We start from the raw sequence: 24473 nt of genomic DNA, 5'->3' as shown, positions 1-24473 counted from the left end.
TCAGCCGCCCCTGCAGCCCCGAGCCTCCACCCTGCCCACTTGTGAACCGAACTGGAGGACGACTTAAGCAAAATGAGGAGAAATGTACTGCTTTCAACCCACTGGCAGAGCATGTTTCCTGGGAGAAAGGCTTATTTGAAGATTAGGGCATTTTTCTCCTCCTCCTAGGACTGACCCTGTCTTGCCAATGGGTTTCAGCCCCCGGCAAGTTCACTATGGATTCAATGTGATGAAAGAAATGACAGTAGAATGTTCTTGGGGTGAAAGGGTTATACCCAACTTTATTTCCCTGGTGGCAGGTCAATCACTAAAATCCCATTCACTCAGAGCGAGTCTGCACGCAGCCAGCCGGTCTCTGCCTCTAGGCCCCTCTGCCCGCACAGCTGTCCTCTGGGCCTCTGCTCTGCTTTCCTCTCCTGCAGCCTTGCAGCCGTGCCACCCTGTCGCCCAGAGCACTGGGTGGAGCTCTTTATTATATAGAGTCAGTAACAACATATTGCCCACACGTGTGTAGTGAGCGAGCCAACGAGGGCCAGGTGAGAATCCTGGCCACAGGGACCTTCATTTTATCCACAGACCCCCGCTCCCAGCAACATGCCCCACCCGCCCACTCTGCGGCACAGCGGGAAGGGGGACCTGGGCCCCCAGTTCCTCCTGCCTGGGACTCCAGACGGCCTCCCGTGGCCTGCTCGCTGCCGAGTTGGGGAGTCTTTCTAGACAGGCCTGAGTGCATCTGCAGGTGTTTTAGAATTACACCGGAAACAGGTATCATTCTAATATCTTTTCTATCATTTAAACAACAAACCTCTTTAACCTGTGGGGATCTAATGAACTGAGATGTAAATCTCTGAAAAATCGCACATGCTCTGCGAAGGCCAGATGGCACTTTGTTCGTCCACCGTCGCGGCTGGTCTCAGCTGGATTCTGCCTGCCCGTCCTCCGTGGAGAGACGGGAAGCGTGCGTGCGGGGGAGGGGGGCTTAACCAGCTGCCCCTGGTTTGCTCGGTGCACGGCCGGAGCCCGCGACTGCTCGCCGGGAAGAGACCTAAGGGCGCCGCGCCCGCCCCGCGGACCGCCACCCTTGCAAGACGCAGCACGCACCCCTCCGCCCCCGGCAGGCCCCACCCCCGGGCCCCACCCAGCCTCACGTGGTACGGTTCAGAGACTGAAAATACTTTGGAGCGGGTTGGGTGGCACACATTTCACCTGGAAGCGCAGTCATTGGAGCATGCGGTGGGGAAGGGAAGGGGCGAGGCGCTTGAAGTCCTCCCTTTGCTATAGACCTTTCTCCAGGTCGCCGCGCCCCGAGGACCCTGCGGAGAGGTCCGCGGGCCACTGCGCCCACTGCGGTCCCCGCGCGGAGAAAGGACCCCCCTCGGGAAACTTCTGTTCCCGGTCCTTTGCAGCCAGCTGAGCGGCATCTTAGCCAGGGCGGGGGAGGGGGGCGCTCAGGGAGCCCAGGCGGGAACTGGGGGCGAGGGTGCGGGCCCTCCGCAGTCGTTCTGGGTTGTTGCCCTCGTTCTGAGCCTGGTCTGGGGTTCAGGCCGCTCGGGAATCCGATATTAATGTGAAGAAGCCGGACTCCTCGATGCTGTGGGGGTGGAAGCCGGAGCGAGCGGCCCGCGAGGGGGCAGCGCAGCAGCAGGGGGCCGGGAGATGCCCGGTTCTGATTCCTTTACGGGGCGTAGACCCGCTGCGTGTGCATCGTTTGGATCTCGTTAGAAATGCAGAATCGCGGCCCCACCCCGGGCCTCCTGAACTAGAGTCTGTGTTTCAACCAGATCTTTAGTGACTCCGGTGCACAGTACGTGTGAGGAGCCCCAGTGTAGAGCAGGACCCGCTCAGCTCTGCAGTTCACTCCCACACTCGGTATGGGGAGGGGAGGCAGAGAAGGAAGTAGGCCACTTTTCATAACCAAAAAGGGGCTAGAGAGGCTCCGTGCTGTTCCTTTGCTTGTTACAAGGCAAGAGATTCAGCTCATCCCTAGTCTTCCAAACACCCACCCACTGTCCTAGACGGAGTTGAGGTGGAGGGGCTTGTATAGCAAATTGAGGGCTCGCTCTCCCATTTGGAGGCCTGCTGAGGTAAGGCCGTTTAGCAGCTCCCTTTGTGATGTGCTGGGGCCTTCATACCCGTGACCTTGGGAGATGCAAACTCATGCAGGAACCCCAGTGAATATTCCAGTGTAATATTCTCTCCCCCTTTCCCTAGGATGCGGTGGTGGTGGTGGTGGTGGTTAGAGAACATGCACTAGAAATTTCTCTGGCCCCCATATTTGCCTCAGGGAGAGCTTTAGTTTGTCTTGGGGCCAAAGTCAGCAGCCCTGGTGCACGGGAAGCCCAACAGGAAGCAGAAGGCGGGGTGCTGAAGATGGCTCAAGGGCTCAGAGCCCACATGCTGGACCTGTCTTTGCCCTGAAGCTGGGCCCTGCGTTTAGGGGCTCATTGTAGGCCACAGCTACTAATAAGAGTTCCAGGAAGTTTATACCATTTGTTCATTCATTCAGTAAATACTTTCTAAGTTCCTATGATGGGACAGATACAGTCCATAGGCCCTGGGGATGCAGCATTTACAATAAAAATGTCCTATTTTCATAGAGGCAGGTGATTTAAAAAACATTACGCTGTGTCAGCTGACAAGGGTTATCATGAAGAATGAAGTAGGGTGAGTGGTATAGAGTTTGACAGGAGGGTGCAATTTCATGCTGGTCAGTCAGGGAAGCTTTTTCTGTTAAAGTGTCATTGCAGCAGAGACTTGAAACAAATGAGGGAGAAATCCATGTCCGACCAGGGCTGGTGTGGCCGGTACAAGGTTGCCAACGTGGAAAGTGGTGGGAGATGACGTTGGAGAGGTTGTGGGTAGGTGGCTGGGGCCTCACAGACCTCATGAGGACTTTTGATCTTTCTGTGTGGGAGATGGAAAGCCACTGGAAGCCTTTGGAGGGTTTCTAGCAGAGCAGTGACATGGTGTGACTTGTGTTTTAAAAGAACCATTCTGGTTGCTGGGTTGAGGATACCGTGTTGGAGGGATGAAGTGTGGAGCTTATCAATACACACAAGTGAGTAACGATGATCATTCATTCCTGGGCAATTGTGCTGAGGGTGGTGGGTTGGACTAGAACTCCGGTTATATATATATCTATTTTATGGCCCACAGAGCCAGTAGAATCTGCTGGAATATTAGATATGGGAGAATAAGTGGAATCAAAGATGACTTCAGAGATTTTAATTTGTGAAGCTGGGAGAATGGAGTTTTTATTGAATGAGATGGGGGAAGATGCAAAGAGGGTTTGGGGCAGGGGCAACATCAAGGGAAGGCTTTGTCCATGTTAGATCTGAGGCAGCAATCAGGTATGTGTCTACAGTTCAATGCTTGAGATACAAATCTTGATAGCTTTTTGAAGTTCCCACTTTCTACTGTAAGCCCTTATGAGAAAGATCTCCATGAGTGCAAAATATCATAGAATGATAGTATAAGATAAATTTTAGCCGAAATAAGCAGGTGAAGATAGGCAACAAAGGGCCAAGTAGTTTATTTGAACGCCTTGGGTAAGGTTCCCTAGTCTATGGAAATGGAGGCTGGGGAAGTCGCGTGAAAGTAGACAGGCAGCGAGTTTTTAAAGAAGGTAGGGGGAGCCAGAGCTTAGATTTACAGCGGTGTGAGGATTGGCTAGCTTAAGGCACATTTTTCGGGTTGAGAAGAGGCAGCAGCTGGGGACTTTGGCACGTCATCAGTGTCTGATGTGCTCCCCCCTCCCCCCAGTGCCTTCAACCTTACAGATAGAAGCCCAAAGCAAGAAGCTACCTAAGGTATCTTTTCTTATTTTACATACAAGGAAACTGAGATTCAGAGGAGTAAAGTGACTTGCCAAATGTGATGAAATTGATTATAGCAGAGCTGGAACTAGATTCTAAGACTCCATTGGATTTCCCTGTGCTGTACAGCACTGCCTCACAGAAATAATGTTATCATTATTCTTGCTCTCTTTTGATGGCCCAGATTTTAGAAGGCCTAGATTGTAGGTGAGTGAACAGTGGTCTTGTTGGGTTACAGCCACATTGGTACAACAATGACCAGATCAGTACTATTTAACACGGAATTTTCTCTCCCTCTCTCCTTTTCTGCCTCTTTTCTGGGATTTTTGGCTTTATAAATGATCGTTTGATATAATACGTGAAATAGTTACATCAGGGGTCACCTACCTCCTTGGAAGTGTGTCAACCAGGCAAGCTGCAAGCACTGTGCAACTCATCTTTCTTTTGCTCTTCGGATCAACAAGAATTGTGCATTTGAAAAAAAATGCACAGTTCAGGAAATCACTTGAAAATTTCTTTTTCTTAATAGACACTTGCCTTTGAAATACACAAACTGAGTTTAGCTGCCTAGTTTTCAATTCAAGGAACTGGTTGAGTAAATCAGACTTCACACACTGAGAATTCAATTTATTCTCTTTCCCCTAGAAGAGGGGAAGTGGGCACTCCGGGGCAAGAGCAATGTGGTGATAGCCACACACTGCTGTCCTCTTGAAAGGATGTGGCTGTCACTTCAGCAACATGGAGTCTGGAGCTCTGTCTGTTGCACAAGACCTCTTCTTCCAAGACATACATGTGGGACATGGAGATGAAGCATGTGGCTAAAGGACCATGACATAAAGCCAGGCATTTCCTTTCAGAGCAGTCACATTAACCAATCATATTTCCTGAGGAATAAAAGCACATCTTTCTGGCCAGAAATAACTTGATTGTGAACCATCCAAACAAGAAACTTGTTTTGACAAACTTAAATAGTCACATGGAGATTGCAAGAAGTGCATGCATGTCATCATCTCCAGTTACATTGCACCGTGAAAGCTGACACATTCATCTTACGTCTGTGCGATCAGGCTTGTTTTCTCTTCGGTCCCCAGCCTACTATCCACATGGGGACAAATTCCCTATCTGTGCATTCCTTTCATTCTTCACAGTGGAGATTTTAATTTCAATGATTACAAAAATTATCACCATCATCAAGTTTTGGGTTTGATACTGTGCTTTGTTTTGAAAGCGTTGATACACTGAGAATCAGGGAGACATGCATTGTACACATTTTACAGGTAACATAAGAGCACAGGCTGATGGAGGTTGGCATCCCTTCAGATGCCATCTCCACTTAAATATATCTCATGGGCAGTCAACTTGCCAGGGAAAAACCAATGTCTCATTTCCTCCTCCTCTCTAAGCCGCCCCTACTCTTCAGTCTTCCCCATCCTTCCCATACCGATAGGTGGAAACTCCACGCTTCCCATTTCCCAGGCCAGCCACTGCCGTGGAGTTACTTTATCTCTCTTCTCTCCTACTATCTACGTACAGTTCCCCATGCACGAATCTCATGGACTAAACTTCCAAAATATGGCCAGTGGCCCAGCACTTCTTACCATCACCAATGCTATCTTGTTGATTTTAGGCACCAAACTCCCTTGCCTAGATTACTGCAGTAGCTTTCTAACTAGCCCCTTTGCCCTCAAGTCCTGTCCTCCAGTCTAAACCCAACAAAGTAGCCAGAGTGAATCTTTCTAAATAAGCCTGTGTCACACTCTTGCTTAAGATACCCCAAAGTTGTGCACTTACTGTGGCCGACAAGGGCTCCTTGATCAGGTTCCGCCTCTCTCTGACTCCCACTTCCCTCTCACCCAGTCTGTGCCCACCCGCCTGGCCTCCTTATTTGGCAACCATGTCAAACAAGATTTTGCCTTGGAGATCTTTTTGCCTGGGAAGGATTCTCTCATATGTAGCTGCCTGTCTCTCATAGATATATGCATATTATCTCATATATACCAGAGATATATATAAATATTCCATATATACTAGAGAGCCCTTCCTTAACTACCCTATATGAAATAACAACTTCTTCCCATTTGGCACTTCCTAACCTTACCCTATTTAATTTTTCTCCAAAGATCAGGTCTCGGGATCCTTTATATTTCCTTTTTGTTTTTCCCCTTGGGGACTTAGTTTGTTCACTGCTCTGCTCCTTAGGCATGGAGCTATACCTGTTCCATAAAATATTTGTGCTTACAAATACTTGTTGGCTGAATGAATGAATGCAGAGCTGTTCAGAGATGAAACGGACTGCCTTAGGAGAGAGCAGACCCCATCACTAAAGTAAATGTCCCTCGAGGAAAGCGTTGTGGTGTAGAGTAGGGCATGTGTCAGAGAGAACTGGCTTGAGTCTTTTGTCTGATACTGGTTCTGTGACATTGGAGAATTCACTTAACTCCTCTAACCTTGGTTCCTTATCTCTTACAAGGGATTTTATACTTTCCTTCTCATTGGGTGGTTACGAGAGTGATGTTAAAATGATCCATGGAAAGCATTTAGCCTTGTTCCTGACACTTCATAAATGTGCAGCAAGCATAACTATGTTGATAATAAAGTCCCTTCCCGACTCGGGATTCTGCAGATCTGTGAAGGCACACGCCCCAGCCCCAGGCTATGCAAGAGATGAGGCACCTTTTGACCGTTAGTTGGGTCAAGCTTTCCCCACCCAACTATGTTGTCAGTTCTTCACCTTTGGGCTTCCTTCTTGAGCCCCGGCAAGATTCCCGTCTCGCCTGATCTTTCTTTGGCCCCTTGGGTTACTTCTGTTTTGAATGTTTTTCTCAAACCTGTCTTGCCTACCTGGTGGCCTTTGCTGCTGACACTTTTTTTGCCTAATGCCCATTTTTAAACCAACAAACAACCTCACCACAGATTGCTTACACTGACTCATATTTATGTGGGATGAATAAAAAAATCAGCTCATTCACTCCTATAGCTGATGTGTCTCTTGCATAAACTAGATGCTCAATAAACACCTGCTGATTATGATTTGGTGGCTTCATCTTCAAGAGAGGGCCAAGGGTAGTAATAATCCCCATAATAAAGATGATTAATGTCAACTGTATCTGTTTATTTTCATAATCTAAATAGTTTGGGGCTGTAATATTATGGTTTTGAAGCTGTTGAATTAACTGGAATAAATGGATTACAGTGACCACAGATGAGTAGGGGGGCTGTTTGCAGAAAGTTGGGGGGAATATGATAAATGCTAAGTGTCCATACAACACCTAGTTGTGGTGACAAATTTGAAATAAAATGGAAAAACATTTATAATCTATTGTTATTGAAAAAGTGGGTTACTAAAATGATATATTCAGGATGATCAAAGCTGTATCAAATCTGTGCTTGGAAAAGGGTGAAATATGCTAAAGTATGACAGTTATCTGAGATGGCAGAAGTATGGTTGAATATTCTACAGTGCCAGTATTCTACAATGAATATTCATAACACTTGAATTTAAAAAATAGAATATCTTTTCTTTTAAACAATGTCCTGGTAGTGCATGTAGTAAGGTCCACTGGTGACTTTCCTATGTAGGTAAGTCACTTCTTCGAGCTTCCATTTCTGCAAATTGAAAGGAGAAATCACAACATCTGTCCTACATATTGTGAGGCTTCAGCAGGATGACAAATCTGAAGCTGCTTTCTAAACAGTAGAGAAACGTTTGCATTTTCGGTGTTTCAATGACTGGCATTGCCAGAGACACATGTGCCATTACCATGGCGGCTCGGTGACGAGCTCTCTGGTGTGGCTCTTCCCTGGCATAGCTTCTGATCTCTTGTCTTTTTGGGGCACAAACAGTCAGGCCTTGCATGCCTCTGGGGTGACTGTACTGAACGTGCTCAGGCCCCACTCCAAAGAACAGGGACTGGAATCAGGAGGCACTGTTGGCTCCAACAAGGCTCTAGTTTTCCTGGCACATCAGTCCTGAAATGATTCCTGCCTGAGCATTGGTTTCAAGTAGGCATAAAGTGGGTTTTGAATCTGTTACTCTTCTGTCCTTGATGACCCAGCTGTGTCCTGATACTTTCTGCATTTGAATCCAGCTGCTACTGTTGTTCCAGTTCCAAAGCTGATCAGATGCCCTTGCCTTCCTTCATGTGGGAACAGCCTGTGCCTGGCCTGGACGGCCTCAGCTTTGCTGGTGGCATTCTGCCTCTGGCCCCTTTTGTTCTGAGAAGTGCAGTTTTCCCAGAGGGTGAGATGCACAGTAGTTGAGACCCATTCCGCTTGTAATCTCTGCTGCATTGTCTCTTCCTTATGGGAAGGGATGTGACCTTGGCAAAGTGATATGACCTTCCCCTTGGCAAGCAGTTCATGCTGATGCTGAGTGGTTCCTATTGTCCTTTCCTTATCCTTCAGCACCAAAGGACACCTGCTAAGATCCAATTTCTCAGAATTTGGGTGAGCCATTCCTAAAGATCATTTTTATACAGGCCCTACATATTCCCTTCATGTAAGGCTGGAAGTGGGGAAAAATTTGAATGGATTAATGACTCATTGATTATTGGTCCACTGATCCAATGATTAAGGCTCTTGATTGTTGTACATGGACACACATAAACACAATCTTTGATAAGAGGGGAGAGAAAGAGAAGAGCCTCAAATGGAAGTATGTAAAAAGAAAAGTAGAGAGTAAGAAAGGAAGCTAGGAGAGACACTCTGTAGTCATTTCAACCTCCCTAGAAGCTTCACTTTAGAGATAACTTGGTTCAAACCAATATTTGGACTGTCCAGGTTTGTTGATCCTGAGATGCTTCTATTGTGACCATCGCTTCCTGATTGATCAAAGTCATTGTTAACACAATAGCTGAAATAAATGTACATCCCCTGACTAATGATAGGCAGCATTTCTTGAGCTCTTACTACAGGGTAGAGAATTTATACTGTTTTCATTCCTTGACAAGAATTATATTCCTTGATCACCAAAACAATTGACTCCATTTTGCAGATGAGAAAAACTGATGCTCAGAAAGTCAAGTGAGTTGCCCAAGGTCACACAGCGAGGGTACCAGTCAGGTCGTTGTGTTCTTGGCTCCATGTCTCCCCTTGTCCCTGCTGCGCTCTGTGTGACAGGGAAACTACGTATCTCAGGCCCCCTTGCTGAATAGCTTCAGGTAGTATTGGTTGATAGGAGGTACTGGTGAAAGATTGGAGATAAGAAGGGTGGGACAATCAGAGTTTCTCCCTGCCATTCTGGCCCTGCTTCAGGCCGCTTGTCTGGCAAGAGCTGCTTCTCTTTTTTGAGTCCAGCTCCTTCTGGGCAGCTCCTCCCTCCATTGATCATCACGCTGCCCCTGCTGCCAAGGGTCTATGGCCATGGCTTCTGGGTTCTGGTAGCATCTACTGCCTGTGTCACTCCAATCCCAGAGGTGATAATGGCTTCTTTCTGTTGCTAATTTCTTGGTTGCCTCATGGTCCCCTGCTATGGACTGAATTAAGTCCCCTTAAGATTCATATGTTGAAGCCCCACCATTCAAGTGACTAGATTTGGATATAGCACCTTTATGGGAGTAATCAAGGTTAAGTGAACTCATAAGGGTGAGGTTCTGCTCTGATAGAAATTAGTGTCCTTAGAAGAAGAGATGCAGAAGAGCTAGCTCTCTCCTTCCCTGGGCACAGTAAGAAGGTGGCTGTCTGCAGCCCAGGAAGAGAGCCCTCACCAGAATGTGACCCTGCTGGCATCCTGATATTAGACTTCTAGCTTACAGACTGTGAGAAATAAATTCTGTTGCTTAACCACCCAGTCTATGATATTTTGTTAAGGCAGCCAGATCTGACTAACACATCCCTTTTGGCTTCTCATCTTTTCCTTGACTTAGTGATATCATTTCCTGGCATGAAATTTCATTCTGTTTGAACCCCTTGTAATGTTTTTGTTTTTTTTCTCATCCTGTCTGACCCCTGACTTAAAAGCTCAGCTAGGAAGTCTGAATAAGATTCCAACCAAGGTCTGATCAGACACCAAAATCTGTGTTCTTAAAAGCTATATTGTACTTCCTAGATTGTTTTGGTTGTCTGCAGAGATTTGGGGGAAGACCTAAGGAAATAATATGAAAACTGAGGCTCTGTTGGACCAGGACTGCCAAAAAGAATGGACATGGAAAAAACTTTCAAGTTTTCAGAGGTTCTTAACGTGACATTTCAGATACAGCCTTTGTGATTACAAGTGGCATCTGGGAGTGCGTGTGGAGATAGAACACTCCAGTCAGTGGCCCTGATCTAATGTAGTGCCAGCAGGGGCAGGGACAGTGTACCAATGGAATATAGAGATTGGTATTCCTGGCCAACATCATGAAATGTATCATGCAATGGTGTGTTAAGTTGGAACCTCAATAGAGTGTCAGCATGGCAGTGAACTATACTTTTTTTCTTTTCTGATAATATATGGAATCAAAGAATGTTAATATGGGCAAGGTACAAGTCTTTTGTTTTGCAATATTCTCGTGAAATTTTGTTTTTATAATTTTGTAACTGAAAGTTTGTACTTCTTGAATCCCATTTGTCTATTTCATCTGACCCCAACTCCTCCCTTTGCTGGTAACCAAATTTGATTCCTGTATCTATGAGTCCATTTCTGTTTTGCGTGGTTTGGTTTTTTAGACTCCACATATAAGTGAAATCATAGGCTATTTGTCTTTCTCTGACTTATTTCACTTAACATAATACCCTGTCGGCCCATCCATGTTGTTGGAAATGGCAAGATTTCCTTCTTCTTTATGGCTGAATTATATTCCATTGTATATGTTTACCACATCTTCTTTATCCATTCATCTAGTACTGAACACTTGGGCTGCCTCTGTATTTTGCCTATTATAAATAATGCTGCAATCAACATAGGTGTGTATGTATCTCTTAATTGGTGTTTTCAGTTTTCTTTGGATAAATACCCAGAAGTGGAATTGCTGGGTCATATAGTAATTCTATTTTTAATTTATTGAGGAGCCTTCATAATGCTTTCTGTAGTGGCTGCACCAATTTGCATTCCTACCAACAGTGTCGAGGGTTCTCTTCCCTCCACATTCTCGCTAACACAGTATTTCTTATCCTGTTGATATTAGCCATTCTGACAGGTGTGAGCTGATAGCTCACTGTGGTTCTTGATTGGCATTGCCCTGATGATTAGTGATGCTGAGTATTTTTTCATGTGCCTTTTGGCCATTTGGATGTCTTCTTTGGAAACACATTTATTCAAGTCCTCTGCCCATTTTTTGATCAGGTTGTTTGTTTTTTGATATTAAGTTATGTAGCTTTGTGCATTTTGAATATAAAACCCCTTATCAGATGTGTGATTTGAAAATATCTCTTCTCATTCAGTAGGTTGCTCTTTCATTATGTTGACTGTTTCACTGTGCAAAGGCTTTTTAGTTTGATGTAACCCCATTTATTTATTTTAGCTTTTATTGAACTTGCTTGAGGAGATTGGTCCAAAACACTGCTAAGACCAATGTCAGAGAACTATCTATGTTTTCTTCTAGGAATTTTATGGTTTCTGGTCTTACATTCAAGTCTTTACTCCACTTTGCGTTTAATTTTGTATATGGTGTAAGATAGTGATCCAGTTTCATTCTTTTGCATAAAGCTGTCCAGTTTTCCCGACACCATTTATTGAAGGGACTGTCTTTTCCCCATTGTGTGTTCTTGCCTCCTTTGTCATGTATTAATTGACCATAAATGTGTGGTTTTATTTCTGGGCTGTTTTCCTACTCCACCTGCCCATGTGTCTGTTTTGTGCCAATACCATACTGTTTTGATTACTGTAGTTTTGTAGAATAGCTTGAAACCAGGGAGTGTGAGGCATCTAACTTTATTCTTTCTCAAGATTGCTTTGGAGATAAGAAATTTCATGGCAAATAATTGCATTTTTCACTGTAATAAACTACAGAAGTTGTTTAGATACCCAGTAATCCATCTATATTATCATGGAGATTAAAAGTTTCTTGACATAAATTATTTAAAACAATATTTATAATAAGAGAGAGGAATAGTTTTGTACTAGGCCTACGAAGACATCACCCAAATTCTCTGTATGAACATATTACAATGTATTATACAAAGTATTATCAGTGTACACTGACAAAGATATTTATGTGCATATGAATACATGTATATTTATATTGTATCGCTATTCTGGTAAAATCATCATAATTGCAATCTGTACTGAAATCATATATAAGAAAATTAATGCTTTAATTTATTTTATATCTTCAAATTAAATAAATTGTGTATCTATAGCTTTGATCCATTTTAAAATTCAATATATTCAGCAATAACTTTGATCAGTTACTATGTGCCTGTTACAGTGATAGGTGCTTTCACAGATACCATCTCATTTAATTACTTCAACAGCCCTTTGAAGAGTATGTTAGTATCCTTGTTTTACAGATAAGGAAGTGGAAGCTGTCTTAGTCTGTTCCAGCTGCTATAGAAGAATGTCATAGACTGAGTGGCTTATAAATAACAGAAATTTATTTCTGATTATTCTGGAGGCTGGGAAATTTCAGATCAAGGCACCATGATTGGCGTCTGGTAGGAGCCCGCTTCCTGTTTCATAGATGGCCATCTTCTCAGTATCCTTACATGGTGGAAGTGGGAAGGGAGCTCTCTGGGGTTTCTCTTATTAGGGCCTAATCCCATTCTGAGGGTCCCACCCTCATAACCTAAGCACCTCCCAAAGGTCTCACCTCCAAAAAGAAATACCATCACACTGGGTGTTAGGGCTTCACATATGAATTTGGGGGACCCAAACATTCAATCTACAGAAGAAACTTAGAGGGATATTATAATGGACTTCAATTTTGCTACGCACAGACTTGGGACTTGAACTTCAATCCAGTGCTTTTACCAAAGCTCTCCTCTTCTAAGTGTAGAGGAGCCCTAGAATTGGACACATTTTGTGCAGAGCCAATAAGATAATGCACTTAAAAACAGCTCCTGTTTCCCTTTGCATGAGTTACATAAACCACCAGGAAAAAATAACTCCCAACTGGAACCACCAACCTATTTGTTGTGGAAATGAATATCCCAATGTTTTAATACTGTTGCTGTGCTGACTGGCAACAGAAAGCAGTGTGCTAGAAACAGCACTTCCCTTGTGCAGGGAATATTAAAGTTATCGTGAGAAAGGTGCCACATTTTTGTACATTGCAAGCTGTTGTGGTTGAAGGAATCACCACTTATTTTGTAGCTGGATGTTTTGTTCCTCCTGTGATCCAAATAGTGCCCTAATGAAAGGATATTGCTTCTTTTTTTTAATGTGAAGAGATTTCTGAGGATATTAAACAGAATATTCATGGCTTAGCTATGCTTTTGTTGTTTTAATATGAAAAGAAAGATGGACCAGAGCGGAATATCCCTGTGAATTGAGGCAGCCGCCATGGATGTGTTTGGGGAGCACTGCAGTGCAGAGGATTCAGAGTATGTGCTCTAGTTCTGGAAGGTCTGGATTAAATCCCAGCTTCATTATCTACTAGCTGCATGACCCAGAGAAAGTTTTTAAAGGGATTTTCTGTGCCTCAGTTTCCCTATGTTTGAAAATGAGCGCTGAGGTGGGAAAGACACTGGGTCTGTAACAATATGCTAGTTGGATTTTTAAAATACCTGCTAAATATATAGCCATTACGGTGAAAACATTTTGTCTACATCTAAGGTCATCTCATTACTAGTGCTGGTATTTAAATATTTACAATACTTTAAAAAATATTTAAAAGGAGTATTACAACATTTAAAACAAAATAGTATCTTTAAGGCAGTCTACTGGTGAAGTAGAAATCCCATTTTTCATCTGCCTAATGTAGCTAGGGATGATTGTAGCTAGAGAAAAGATGTTCGAATTTCCTAACCTCTTGGAGGTTTGTGCTAAGCTTTAAGTATAGTCTTTCACTGCCACTGAACATAATCTGGAACCGTGAATTTCAAGTTGTTTTTTCTTTAAGTAGTAGTGTAACAATTAGTATGGCCAATAAAATTAGTGAATTCCAGAAGAGTAGGTAATTGTATCCTCAGGCCCTAGTCCATGATAAATATTTGTTGAACTCATGAGTTGAATAAGAAACTTGGTATCTTTAGACATGTTCTCATGGCTTATCAAAGGTATGCTGTTTTATTATTTTTAAAGTGGGCAGAACAGTGGTCTGTGTTTTGAAATATGTGGAAGTATTCGAAAATTCTTTCCTTTTCAGGGAAGAAAATGTGATGATTGAAAGCAAAGTTAGAATTGAAGGGACAAGTTCTAGTGCTGGCCTTGGGGAGGGCTGCTGACTGCTTCTGTCATTCTAAACAAAAGGGGTGTCTAGGCTGCAGGGACCAGTGTTAGTAATGAGATGATTTTAGGTATAGACAAAAGGATATTTGTACAGTAATGGCTATATATTTAGCAGGTTATTTTAAAAATCCAACTAGCATAGCCTATAGATCCAGTGTCTTTCTGACCTCAGACAACAGCTTCCAGACATTTCTGGGGGAAATGCTCTTACATCATTGGTGGTCAGTCTTGGTGGGACTGTCAGTGAGGGTGCTCTTGCTCGACTGGCTGAGGTGTGAGGCAAATATATGCTGTTTCTCCACTTCCAATGAAGGCACACAAAGATTGGCGTCAACCAGCCCTGTGACTGCATGCTGAATCCTGCTGCCTTCGCTTCTGCGAAGCCCAGTTGGTTTTTCCCAACACTTCTTCCTACGGCTGATCTTCCCACGCTAGAAGTTAGGCTGCCTCTTTCCAATCCTCTGATTTATTTTTAAATTTTACATAACTAGAGTAAGTTGTTGCTGATTATATTTAAAAGTTCTCTTTCACCTTGCATGTCATCGATATTATTACTTCAGAAAAACCGTTTCAGCATAAAATGTGGGGTGTTCTAAAGAAAAGAATGTAAATAAATTATACAAATGATATGCAGATAGAGCAGAAATTGTGAGGATTCGCAAGTGGCTAATGATTGGGAAACATCATTACAAATACCCGTTTTAGCAATGAGCTTCCTGGATGCATTTAGGTATTGAAATTGGGGTATTTTGAAAAGCCATTAAAAAGACCATCCAGGATTATATTGGGATGGTCTTGTTGAGAAGAAAATAATATGGACTTGGGATAAATATATTAATTAATATATTACTACAGGTCTTAAAGATCTAGAACAGATACATTTTGAAAAGGTAGTTGCATTATTTCCCTGGTCAAGATCAGACCTTTAAAAAGAAAAAAATCTAAAAACACTCTTGCCCACATCAGAGAAGGCTTTTATTTTCTAAGTGGAGTATTGATTTATGTTGGATATTATTCTCTCCAATTAGTATAACACTATAGTATAAATTTGTCAATCAAATAAAAAACCAGTGGTGCAGGGGTGTGTGTATGTGTGAACCAGAACTGCACAGCTGAGATTGGATATTTCTTGGTAGAATTGTTATCTCAGTCCTGCTCCTTCTGGGCACGTTGCTATAAATGCTGTAAGTTCCTGTGTGTCCCAACTCTAAGGAGCAACTTATGATTCCTTTATTGTCCCTCTCACCCTGAGGTTCTCTGAGTTCTGGTTGGGACTGAAACATCTGGAGATTGAAGACTTCTATCCCACCAATTTTGCTTTTTATCTAATGCTTTTATTTTTATTCCAAAAAATATAATTTAAAAAATTTGAGATGAAACTTGGGCTAAGTAGAGATTCTGATGCCTGAAAATGTTTTTGGCAGTTGTGTTTTCCCAGTAATCACCCTTGGGGAAACAGGGATAGGAAATGCAGGTCACGTATCGATCCTCCGAAGAATCTCTGAGAGAGGGACAGGTAGTGGAGGTTTCATGCTGAGATGCCAGGACACCAAGCATTTGACTATGTTTCCAATATGACCTTTATTGAGCAAGTACTGCTGTGACATTTAACATCAATCAACGAAAGGTTGCAAACTGCATGTCGACGAGGTTCTCCCATGAACAAAAGTCCATTTTAAATGCACCAGTGAGGTAAACATAATTATTCATATATAGCTTTCTTAAGGCTAAGAGAGTTCTGTGTTTCATTTTATTATTTTTGGCTCAGTTGGTTCTTTGCATAATACACCTCAAGACATTCCCCTCCCCCCCAGTGCCTCCCTTTCAAAAGCTTAGGAAATTGGCTGATTCCCCAGGTAGATACAATATCATGCATTTGAATCCCCCAAAGACTGAGGAGGGAGCACCCTGAGCTTGCATGCAGTTCCCTCATATTGCACAAAGTAAAATACAATGTCCGGAGCCCCCATGGGAGAACCCGCTCTGCTTTGAAGCTGTCAATCACATGCATATTAAAATTGTCATATGGCTTAACCTTTTGCAGTGAACTCAACTATCAGTCACCCTGGGTGACTTCCTTTACTATGGCGTGTGAAGTGACCTTCTCTACCTTCTTAGTAGACACTAGTTTCTCCTCAAAGGTCTCTTCATGCTCTTCGACCTTTTGAGTGACGGTTACAGATTTAGTGATGTATTTGGTAGCACCATCTCCCCCCTCCTCACTGGTGATTTTTTCTATCTTCTTGGTCACCACCACTTTTTCCTCACTTCTGTCACCCCCCTTCTCATCCACTGGGCTCAGGTCTAGCCCGTTGGTGACAACCCCTTTCTCCTCTTCTCCCCCGCTGCCTTTCTCCTTAGTGTCCTGTGCCTCCTCCTTTCCTTCCACCTCCCCATTTACCGCAGTGTCTTCCTTCGTGGATCCCTTGGAGACTCGGTCACCGCCCTCCTCCCTGGCCCCCTCTCCCGCCTTCCCCTTCTCCGTTTCCTTCTCTTTCTCCTTCCCTGGCTGCTGTCGCTTCTCCTCCTCTTTGACCTCTTGCGCCACGCTCACCTTTACTGATTTGGCGACGGCCACCACCTCCTCCACGGCTTCCTCCTTCCCTGGGGACTCAGCCTTCTTCTTCTCGGGAAGCTCTTTGGGCTTCTCCTCCTTCTTCTCCATCTTCTCCTCCTTGGGTGATTCCTTTGCTGCTGCTTTCTTTTCTGCCTCCACTTTCTCCTCTTCCTTCCTTGGCTCCCCTTTCGGAGGCCCGGCCTCCACTTTGGGTTTCACCTCTTCCACTGGCGACTTAGGCAGGGGGGACTTGGCTTTCTCCGGCTTCTCCCCCCTGGCCTCTGCCACCAGCTCCTCCTTGGGAGCCACTTCCTCACCCTGTCCCTCGGCTTTCTTTCCCTCCTTGGCTTCGGCTTCCTCTCCTTCACCCTCGGCCTCTGTTTCGCCGCCTTCTTCCTCCTTCTCACTGGAACCTTCCTTCTCAGACCCCCCTTCTTCAGCCTGGTCTGATTTCACTCCCTCGTCTTCTTCCTCCTCCTCCTCCTCCTCCTCCTCCTCCTTGGCTCCTTCTTCTTCTCCTTTCAGTTCTGGCGCTGTAGCTTTCACTGGAGACTTTTTGGGAGCTACGACTTCTCCAGCCTCTCGCTTTTCTTCCTTTACTGCCACCTCTTCCTTCTCTTCTTTCATGGAAACGGCCAGTTCCTCTGCAATGGCTGTCAGGGCGACTTCCATTTCTGATTTCTCATCTTCCACCTTGGTTTCCTCTATGATCTCCTCGACAAACTTGTGTTGGACCTTTAGCTTGGGGGCCTCCACCTTGGCTTTCTGGATCTTACTGGATATTGTGACTGAGGGCGGTCGGTGTGTATACAGCGGCCCGGTGATGCTTCCTGCAAATGTGCTAAATCTGGTCTCTTCACCCTCCAGGAGTTTTCTAAGGAGAGAATCAAAGATAAGACATAATTAAAATCTTAGGGAACCTCTGAAGGTTCACTATATTATGGGTAAAGCAGTAGCTAACTTTTGAATAAATAGCATGACACAAATAAAAGATTCCATCGAACCAGTGAAATACCTGCTATCATTTCACTGGTATATTGTGTAAGAGTCAGTGAAGAGACATTCCACCAGCCAATCACCTGCTGCAGTAAGTAACCACGCCCAACAGTCCACTAGCCACACCCAGCCTCCAAATCTCAGCTCTGCGGCAATTCATTTGGTGCAACATGAATATGCTGAAAAACTCCTAGTGGCCAAAAAAACCTTAGTGACCTTGAGCATTTGGACTTTCAGTATTGTGTCCTGAATTTCTTGCAAACATAATAAAAAACTTTACAGAATTATTTTGCATGTATCAGAATTTAGCCTCTATGTGTATGTGTGTGTGTATCATAGCTAAGTGCTAATAATGGGAATCAAATTATAAATTGGATTTTAATTTTTTAAATTCCTCGCTTTTAATCATAGTGTCTGTTTGATCCAATTATTCAGCTTTCCTACAAGGAGACAGAGCTCTGAGAGCAATTTATTCTTATAATATTATAATGACCTAATTGGAAGCAGAGAAACTGTTTAGTCAAGGATTTTCTGCTATGAACTCAATCAACAACAAGGTGACATCAGTCATAGACCTCTTCTGTCTTTCTCTGGTTGTATATTAGATCTATAGATATAAATCTAAATAGAATATATATATATTCTGTCAATCTATGTCTATTATCAGCCAGATGATGGCAATAGTAAGCTATTACAGAGAAACAAAAGAAATAGAATATCCTGGTATTTGTCCTTGACATTGTCAAATTGAAAAACTTAAGCCGTGACATTCTGAAATATTAAAAACTAAAATCCTGCGTTTGTTTCAAACATTCGGAAAACATCACTAAAACAAACAAAAAAAGGGTTAAGCATACTCATTGGAATTAATGGCACTTTCCTTCAAAACACTTTATTCAAACAACGCATCTCAGTATTTGCTCTCTTAAAGCTGTATAAAAAGTGGTAAAACTACATTTGCAATTCTTTAGAATAATTTCTTTTTAATTAAGGTAGAAAACCACGCCTGATTTAAGACCCCTGCAACGTGCTCGCTTTAACTTCAGAGGTGAAGCTCCTTCCCAAAGAGCCTCTGCAGTGCGGCGACTGTTTCGGCCACTTCGCAGTGTGCACCCCCCGCCACCCGCCGTACCTGTAGGCAGCGATCTCGATATCCAGAGCCATCTTGACGTTGAGAAGATCCTGGTATTCTCGCAAATGGCGAGCCATTTCCCACTTGGTGCCCCGAAGCTCGTTTTCCAACTGTTGGATGGTGTCCTGAAACAGACACAGGCATAGAGTTACCCTTCCAAACAGCAACTTCTTTTGCAAGCTGGCTACCCCCTTCTCCTTTTTCTCCTCCCTTGACTCCCTCCGGCTCTGCAGCCCTCGAGGATTCCATTCCCAGCCCCCAACCTCCCTTAAAAAAAAAAAAAAAAGGAATTCTCAAATAAGCAAACAGGATCAATAAGACAATTCCGTGGGCACGTCATGCCCAGGGACCAGTCTACCTAGAACATGTCTCAGCAGGAAACAAGGTGCATTGGGAAACCCCACGGCTGACCTGGCCCTTCCCACCTGAGCCTTTGGGCTGAAGCCTATTTAGAGGGTTTTTCGTATCTTGGCCGTAAAAGTTGTGAATACAAGTGTTTCTGCACAAGTTATCCTAAAACTGTTTCTCTATCAGCTACCCGAATGTATACCCCCTACTTTAAATGTGCAAACGTTCAAAACTAAAACTCCACAGGAAAAGAGCATGTTTTGAAAAACGTCAGGCCTCTAAGGAGCGGGGGTATGGGAGCGGAGTGGGGGAGGAGCGTGGAAGGGATGGGGAGGGGCAAGGAGTCTGTGCATTGAACTTGGGTCTGAGTCGCGCGCGCGCGCGCACCGGCCGGCGGCCCCCTGAGAACGCTGCGGAGAGCGCGCCAGGACGCGTGCCTGAGTGTCGGGGACGCGCGGCGCCGGCGCTGGCTCAGGCCGGCCGCGCAGCCGCTGTTCGTACCTGGTAGCTGCTCAGGTCGTGGTTATGGCGCTCCTCGATGTCGCTGAGCTGTCGCTCCAGGGACTCCTTGGTGCCACGCACTGACTCGAGCTCGATGCTCTTTGACTGCAGCTGGCGCCGGTACTCGGCGATCTCTTCCTTGGCGGAGCGGATGGCCTCCTTGTTCTGCTCGGCCGCTTCGGTGAGCTTGGCGTAGCGGCACTTAAACCACTCTTCGGCCTGGTGCATATTCTGATCGGAGTGGCACTCGAGCTGGGAGCGGATCTCCTTCAGCGCCGATGAGATGTCGGTCTTCAGGTAGTCTTTGCGTTCCACGGTGATGTGCGACGCCTGGATCTGGGCCAGCAGGTCGGCCACCTCCTCTTCGTGATTGCTCCGCAGGAAGGCCACTTCATCCTGCAGCGACTGCACCTTCTTGTCCAGCTCCACCCTGACCAGCGACGCCTCCTCGATGTCTTTGCGCAGCGCGCGGATGGCCGTCTCGGTGTCGTCGCGTAGCCGTGCCTCCTCCTCAAAGCGCTCCTTGAGCCGGTGGATGTCTTCGTCCAGGTGATCCGAGTCCAGCTGCACCTGAGCCTTCTCGTGATTCACCATCTCGAGTGTGGCGCGCAGCTCGCGGATCTCCTGGTCGTACGCGTCTCCCAACTGGGCGTGTGAGGCCTGCTTCTGCCGTAGCGCCTGGATCTCAGTCTCGATCTCCTTGTTCTGCTGCTCCAGGTAGTGCACCTTCTCGATGTAGCCCGCGAAACGGTCGTTCAGTCCCTGCAGCTGCTCCTTCTCGTTGGAGCGGGACAGCTTGTAGTCGCCGCCCGGCCCGGCGCCGCCGTTGAGCAGGGACGAGGACTGGCTGAAGTCGAGGCTGCTCTCGGCGGAGCTGAGCATGGCCGAGCTGTAGGTGAGGCGCGGGCCGAGCGCGCTGCGCTTGTAGGAGGAGGACACCGTGCTGGGCGAGCCTCGGGACCACGACTGAGAGCGGAAGCCGCTGGACGGGGAACCGCTAACGCGGCTGAAGCTCGAGCGGGTCTCGGTGACCCGCCGGTAGGCGGACGGGTTGCCCAGCGAGTCCAGCGTGTAGCTCATCTTGGAGGCCTCGGGGCGTGTGGCTGTCACAGCGTTCAGCTGGCCTCGCCGCAGCCCATTTATAGCCGCGGCGGCTGGTCCCGGGCCAGGGCCCCGCCCCACGGAGGCGGCGGCCGAGGAGGCGGGGACTGCGGGCCCGGGGCCGGGGGTGGGGGTGGGGGTGGGGGTAACGCCAGCCCAGCGGTGATTCAGCGCCGGCTCCACGTGGGCCCGTGCCGCAGCGCACCCGGCCTGGGCCGCCGGGTCCCGGCCCCTTCCCCTGCTCTCCTGTCCGCCCCAGGCCACGTGCCGCCCCTCTGGCCCCCTCTCCATTTCCTTTCACCTACGGGGTGCATTTCCCGCCCTCGGTGCAGATATCAACCCAACGCCCTTTCTTTGTCTAGTCACTCTCCCGCCGTTCGGGCCGCTTTTCTCCAGGCGCCCTGGCCACCGCGTTCTTTTCCAGCCCTCTGAACTCCCACCCCCACGGCTTTCTCTTCTTCTGCCCTGTCTCCGTTACTTTTCTCGTTGCTCATCTTCTGGGCTTAATCACTTCCCCTTCTTTTTGGCATCTCTTCGCCTTCCCACTTAAAACCCTCCTTAGCCCCGCTCACCCCGCCCCTCTCTCTGCCCCCTTACTCCTGCACCTTTTGCTTCCCGTCCTTTCCTGCTCCCCTTCCCCGTCTCCCCTGCCCCCGCTTCCTTCTCCTCCCCCATCCTCATCTCTCCTTCCCTCTCTCCCCTTCCCCCACTCCCCCTCTTAAAGCTGCTCGGGTGAGCGCAGTTGGGCCTCGGAGAAAGCCACAGAAAGACTTTGAGGAACGGTCGGCCTGAAGCCTTCGGGAAAGGGTCAAAGAGGACAGGCCGGGGTAGTTCTATGTATTAAAAGTGGGATATGACTCTACATTCTTCTTAACGTTTGGGGGACGTCCGCAGCTTCCGCAGGGCAGAAGGTAAGGCGCTTGTGCCTGCTATGGCGCCGGCAGCACCAAGGACAGCGCCCAGGCTGGCGAGCTGGGACTCGCTGCCCTGGGGGTTTATCACCCAGCCTCGCCTGTCAGATGGCGGGGTTTCCCTCCCTCCCTTCTCCTGGAATAAATACAATTAAAGCCTGTTTGTAGTGACTCTGTTTGCAGGAGCCAGGCTGGAATCGCACGCTAAGATTTCCCTGCAATGCAGGTTTGGCACAATGGACAGATTGCAGATCTTGAGAACAACTAACATTCAGTAAAGTCAGGTAACAAAAATAATATACCTGTAGCCCAGCTTGAGTTTTCTAAGATATGATGGATGTGGGAGATCAAGAGATACAGGGCCTGAAATTTGAAGGTCAAATATTCCTTGGAAAGGGGAACTTGAAATCTGCTGAGATGAAAAGTCCAGGGAGATACAGTTTATAAGTTTGAACACAAGCAATTGCCTCATCATCCTTCTGCTCAGTGCTCCCTGTATGTAACTGATGCACCTGCATTCTTTTAAAAGTTGCTAATCAGATTCTCCGCAACCTTGAATAAAACCAGATATGATTTCCTTCATTTAAAATGTAATATATGTCCCCATTTAGGTTTTAATGACTGATGTGGAATAGATTTTCCATGTATTTAAACATGTTTGTTTAAACAAGGCATCTGCAGAGATGACAGACATCCTCCTGTCTGGTGCACTGCTAGCTGTTAAAATATCCCTTTATTTTGCATAGTGCTTTGCGAGTAATTGAAGATAAAAAAAGTTGAGAATACCGCAGGACACAAGGAAGAGCAGAACGCAGGAGTAATGACCATGTTCATTGGAGTCACAAGTACAAACAATTGCATGTGAAATTCTTGCTGTGGCTGGAAAGAAACCACTGCTTATGAAAAGTAGAGAGAGAGCCCAGACTTAAATGTTTTCTTATCACAGCCTGCTTTCTCTAGGCTTTGTTTGAGTAAGCAGAAAAGGCCTCGGTTTCTAGAGGTTTTTATTTTTTACTTTCCTAAGTTCTCTTGGCCCATTTGTATTTTAAAATAGATGGGGTTAATTTAGGGAGTTACTTTGTCTCCTTAATGTGAAACTGCAGCACTGCAGGTGGTGTGGGGGAAGGATGTGCTAGTTTGCTGATTGCTGGGTTATCCTGCAGGCAAGGAGAGGCAGATGACAGAGGGAGGGCATGGTGCACATACTTCTATTTATTTTTTGTGAATATTGTAAAAATGGGATTTTCTACTGTCAGATGGATAAATGAAGGAAAAGAGAAAGAAAATTCCCTACCACTGTCGGGGTTGCACTGTGGAAGAAAGATACCATTGGATGAGGCCAATTGCTCAATTATGCAGTAATTATGCCTTAGTTACTTATTACTTTCTGCTTTTATAAAAAAAAAAGTAAAACCCTTGGAAGTTTCATGTTTCACGCACTGAAAGGACTTTTTGTAATGAGAGCAAATGGTTAAGGGCTGCTGCTGCTCTTAGTTTCCTTCAGGGCTTTGAAAATGAAATGACTCTGCAGAGAGACATTTATAAGGAAACACATGTCTAACTTCACAATTAGCTTGTTTTGCCTTATATCTAAGCCACCACAGAAATCCTTAAGCTTCCAGCTGGTTACAGAAGGAGGAAAGTGTTGCACACAAATAAAATAACAGCCAATTACTCAGGCTAAATCCAGGTAGTGACTATAGCTTAAAATTTTAACTTCAGTGTCACCTGAAGGATTGTTCAGTCCAGCCACAACGGGAAAACACAGAGAATTCTCACAGTTACCTTATTAGAGAAAAAAGTTGCCATGGCTTAAAGAACGATTGCTCCAGTTCCACATTTAGCAAAATGTTTTATTTTATATTAGACTTTTCACTTTAATCATGCTTTCTGAAGGTGACTTGAAAGTCATGCTTGTCAGTGATTGTAGTACAAAAACTTTTTTAAAAAGCTGTAACATTCATTTTTCCTTCTTTGTCTTGTATTTTTGAAGAACATCTATCACCCTAGCATATTTCAAAGGGAGCAATGTAAGGTTTGCCTTTTTGTCCTAATGACACTAAGTATGGAAATATTAACGAGAGAAAATAAGCATGAGAATTTATCTGAATTTACAACTTTGTTGAGTTTGACTATGATACTTTTATAATTTATTCTAAATAAGGAAGTTACACATATGATTCAGATTTAGGACATTATTAATGAAACTATCTTTGGATTGTTGTACCATAAACTACAGTTTTGAATCACTTTATTGGAAACATGGAGTATGCTATGTGTTCTTTTAGTAGGTACAGTGCAAATGGTAACTTTGTGGTTAAGAGATAGCTATTATGAGCTATCATCTGATGATAGAGGGAAAAATGTCCTTTATGTAAGGGGTTCATTCGTTGGGTCAAACAATAAGGTGAGAAAAGTAAGGAGTCGAGTATTTTCTTCTTTTTTCCTATATTTCCTTACATTTTAAAGAATACTTTTTGATACACAACAGTGCAAGGAGGATAGGGTGTGGAACTAGGGGGCAAGCAAGATGCCCCGGGTAGAAGATACCATTGTCAAATTGGCAGGCTGAACCTATTTAAAATCAGATGATTTGTACTTTCTCCCAACCTACTGTGATGTCTTGAACCTGATCGTTTTGCCTGGGATCTGATTCTAGACCTCAGGATGAGTAATTATAGATTGTCCTTTGCTAATTATTCAAAGGGTTGCTGATGTTGGAAGTTAGGGACTGAGTCCCCAGGAGTAGGAACATAAAGGAAATAAAAACTCTTGTACTTATTTCCACTTGAGCCTCAGGAAGGCA

General features: G+C 45.2%; 1 protein-coding gene across 1 annotated transcript; it reads right to left on the bottom strand.

The window, feature by feature from the left end:
- Positions 1-15683: 15683 nt before the first annotated feature.
- NEFM (neurofilament medium chain) lies at positions 15684-21201 on the bottom strand. Its single transcript, XM_017673495.3, has 3 exons — positions 19656-21201; positions 18807-18931; positions 15684-17552 (listed from the first exon to the last, which is right to left on the bottom strand). Exons 1-3 carry the CDS (start codon positions 21045-21047, stop codon positions 16178-16180), a joined length of 2892 nt encoding a protein of 963 aa, XP_017528984.3. The 5' UTR covers positions 21048-21201; the 3' UTR covers positions 15684-16177.
- Between the last annotated feature and the right edge of the window lie 3272 nt (positions 21202-24473).

The sequence above is a fragment of the Manis javanica genome, chromosome 3 (assembly GCF_040802235.1).
Source record: "Manis javanica isolate MJ-LG chromosome 3, MJ_LKY, whole genome shotgun sequence".
NCBI classification, from domain to species: domain Eukaryota; kingdom Metazoa; phylum Chordata; class Mammalia; order Pholidota; family Manidae; genus Manis; species Manis javanica.
This window is presented reverse-complemented; position numbering and strand designations above follow the sequence as displayed.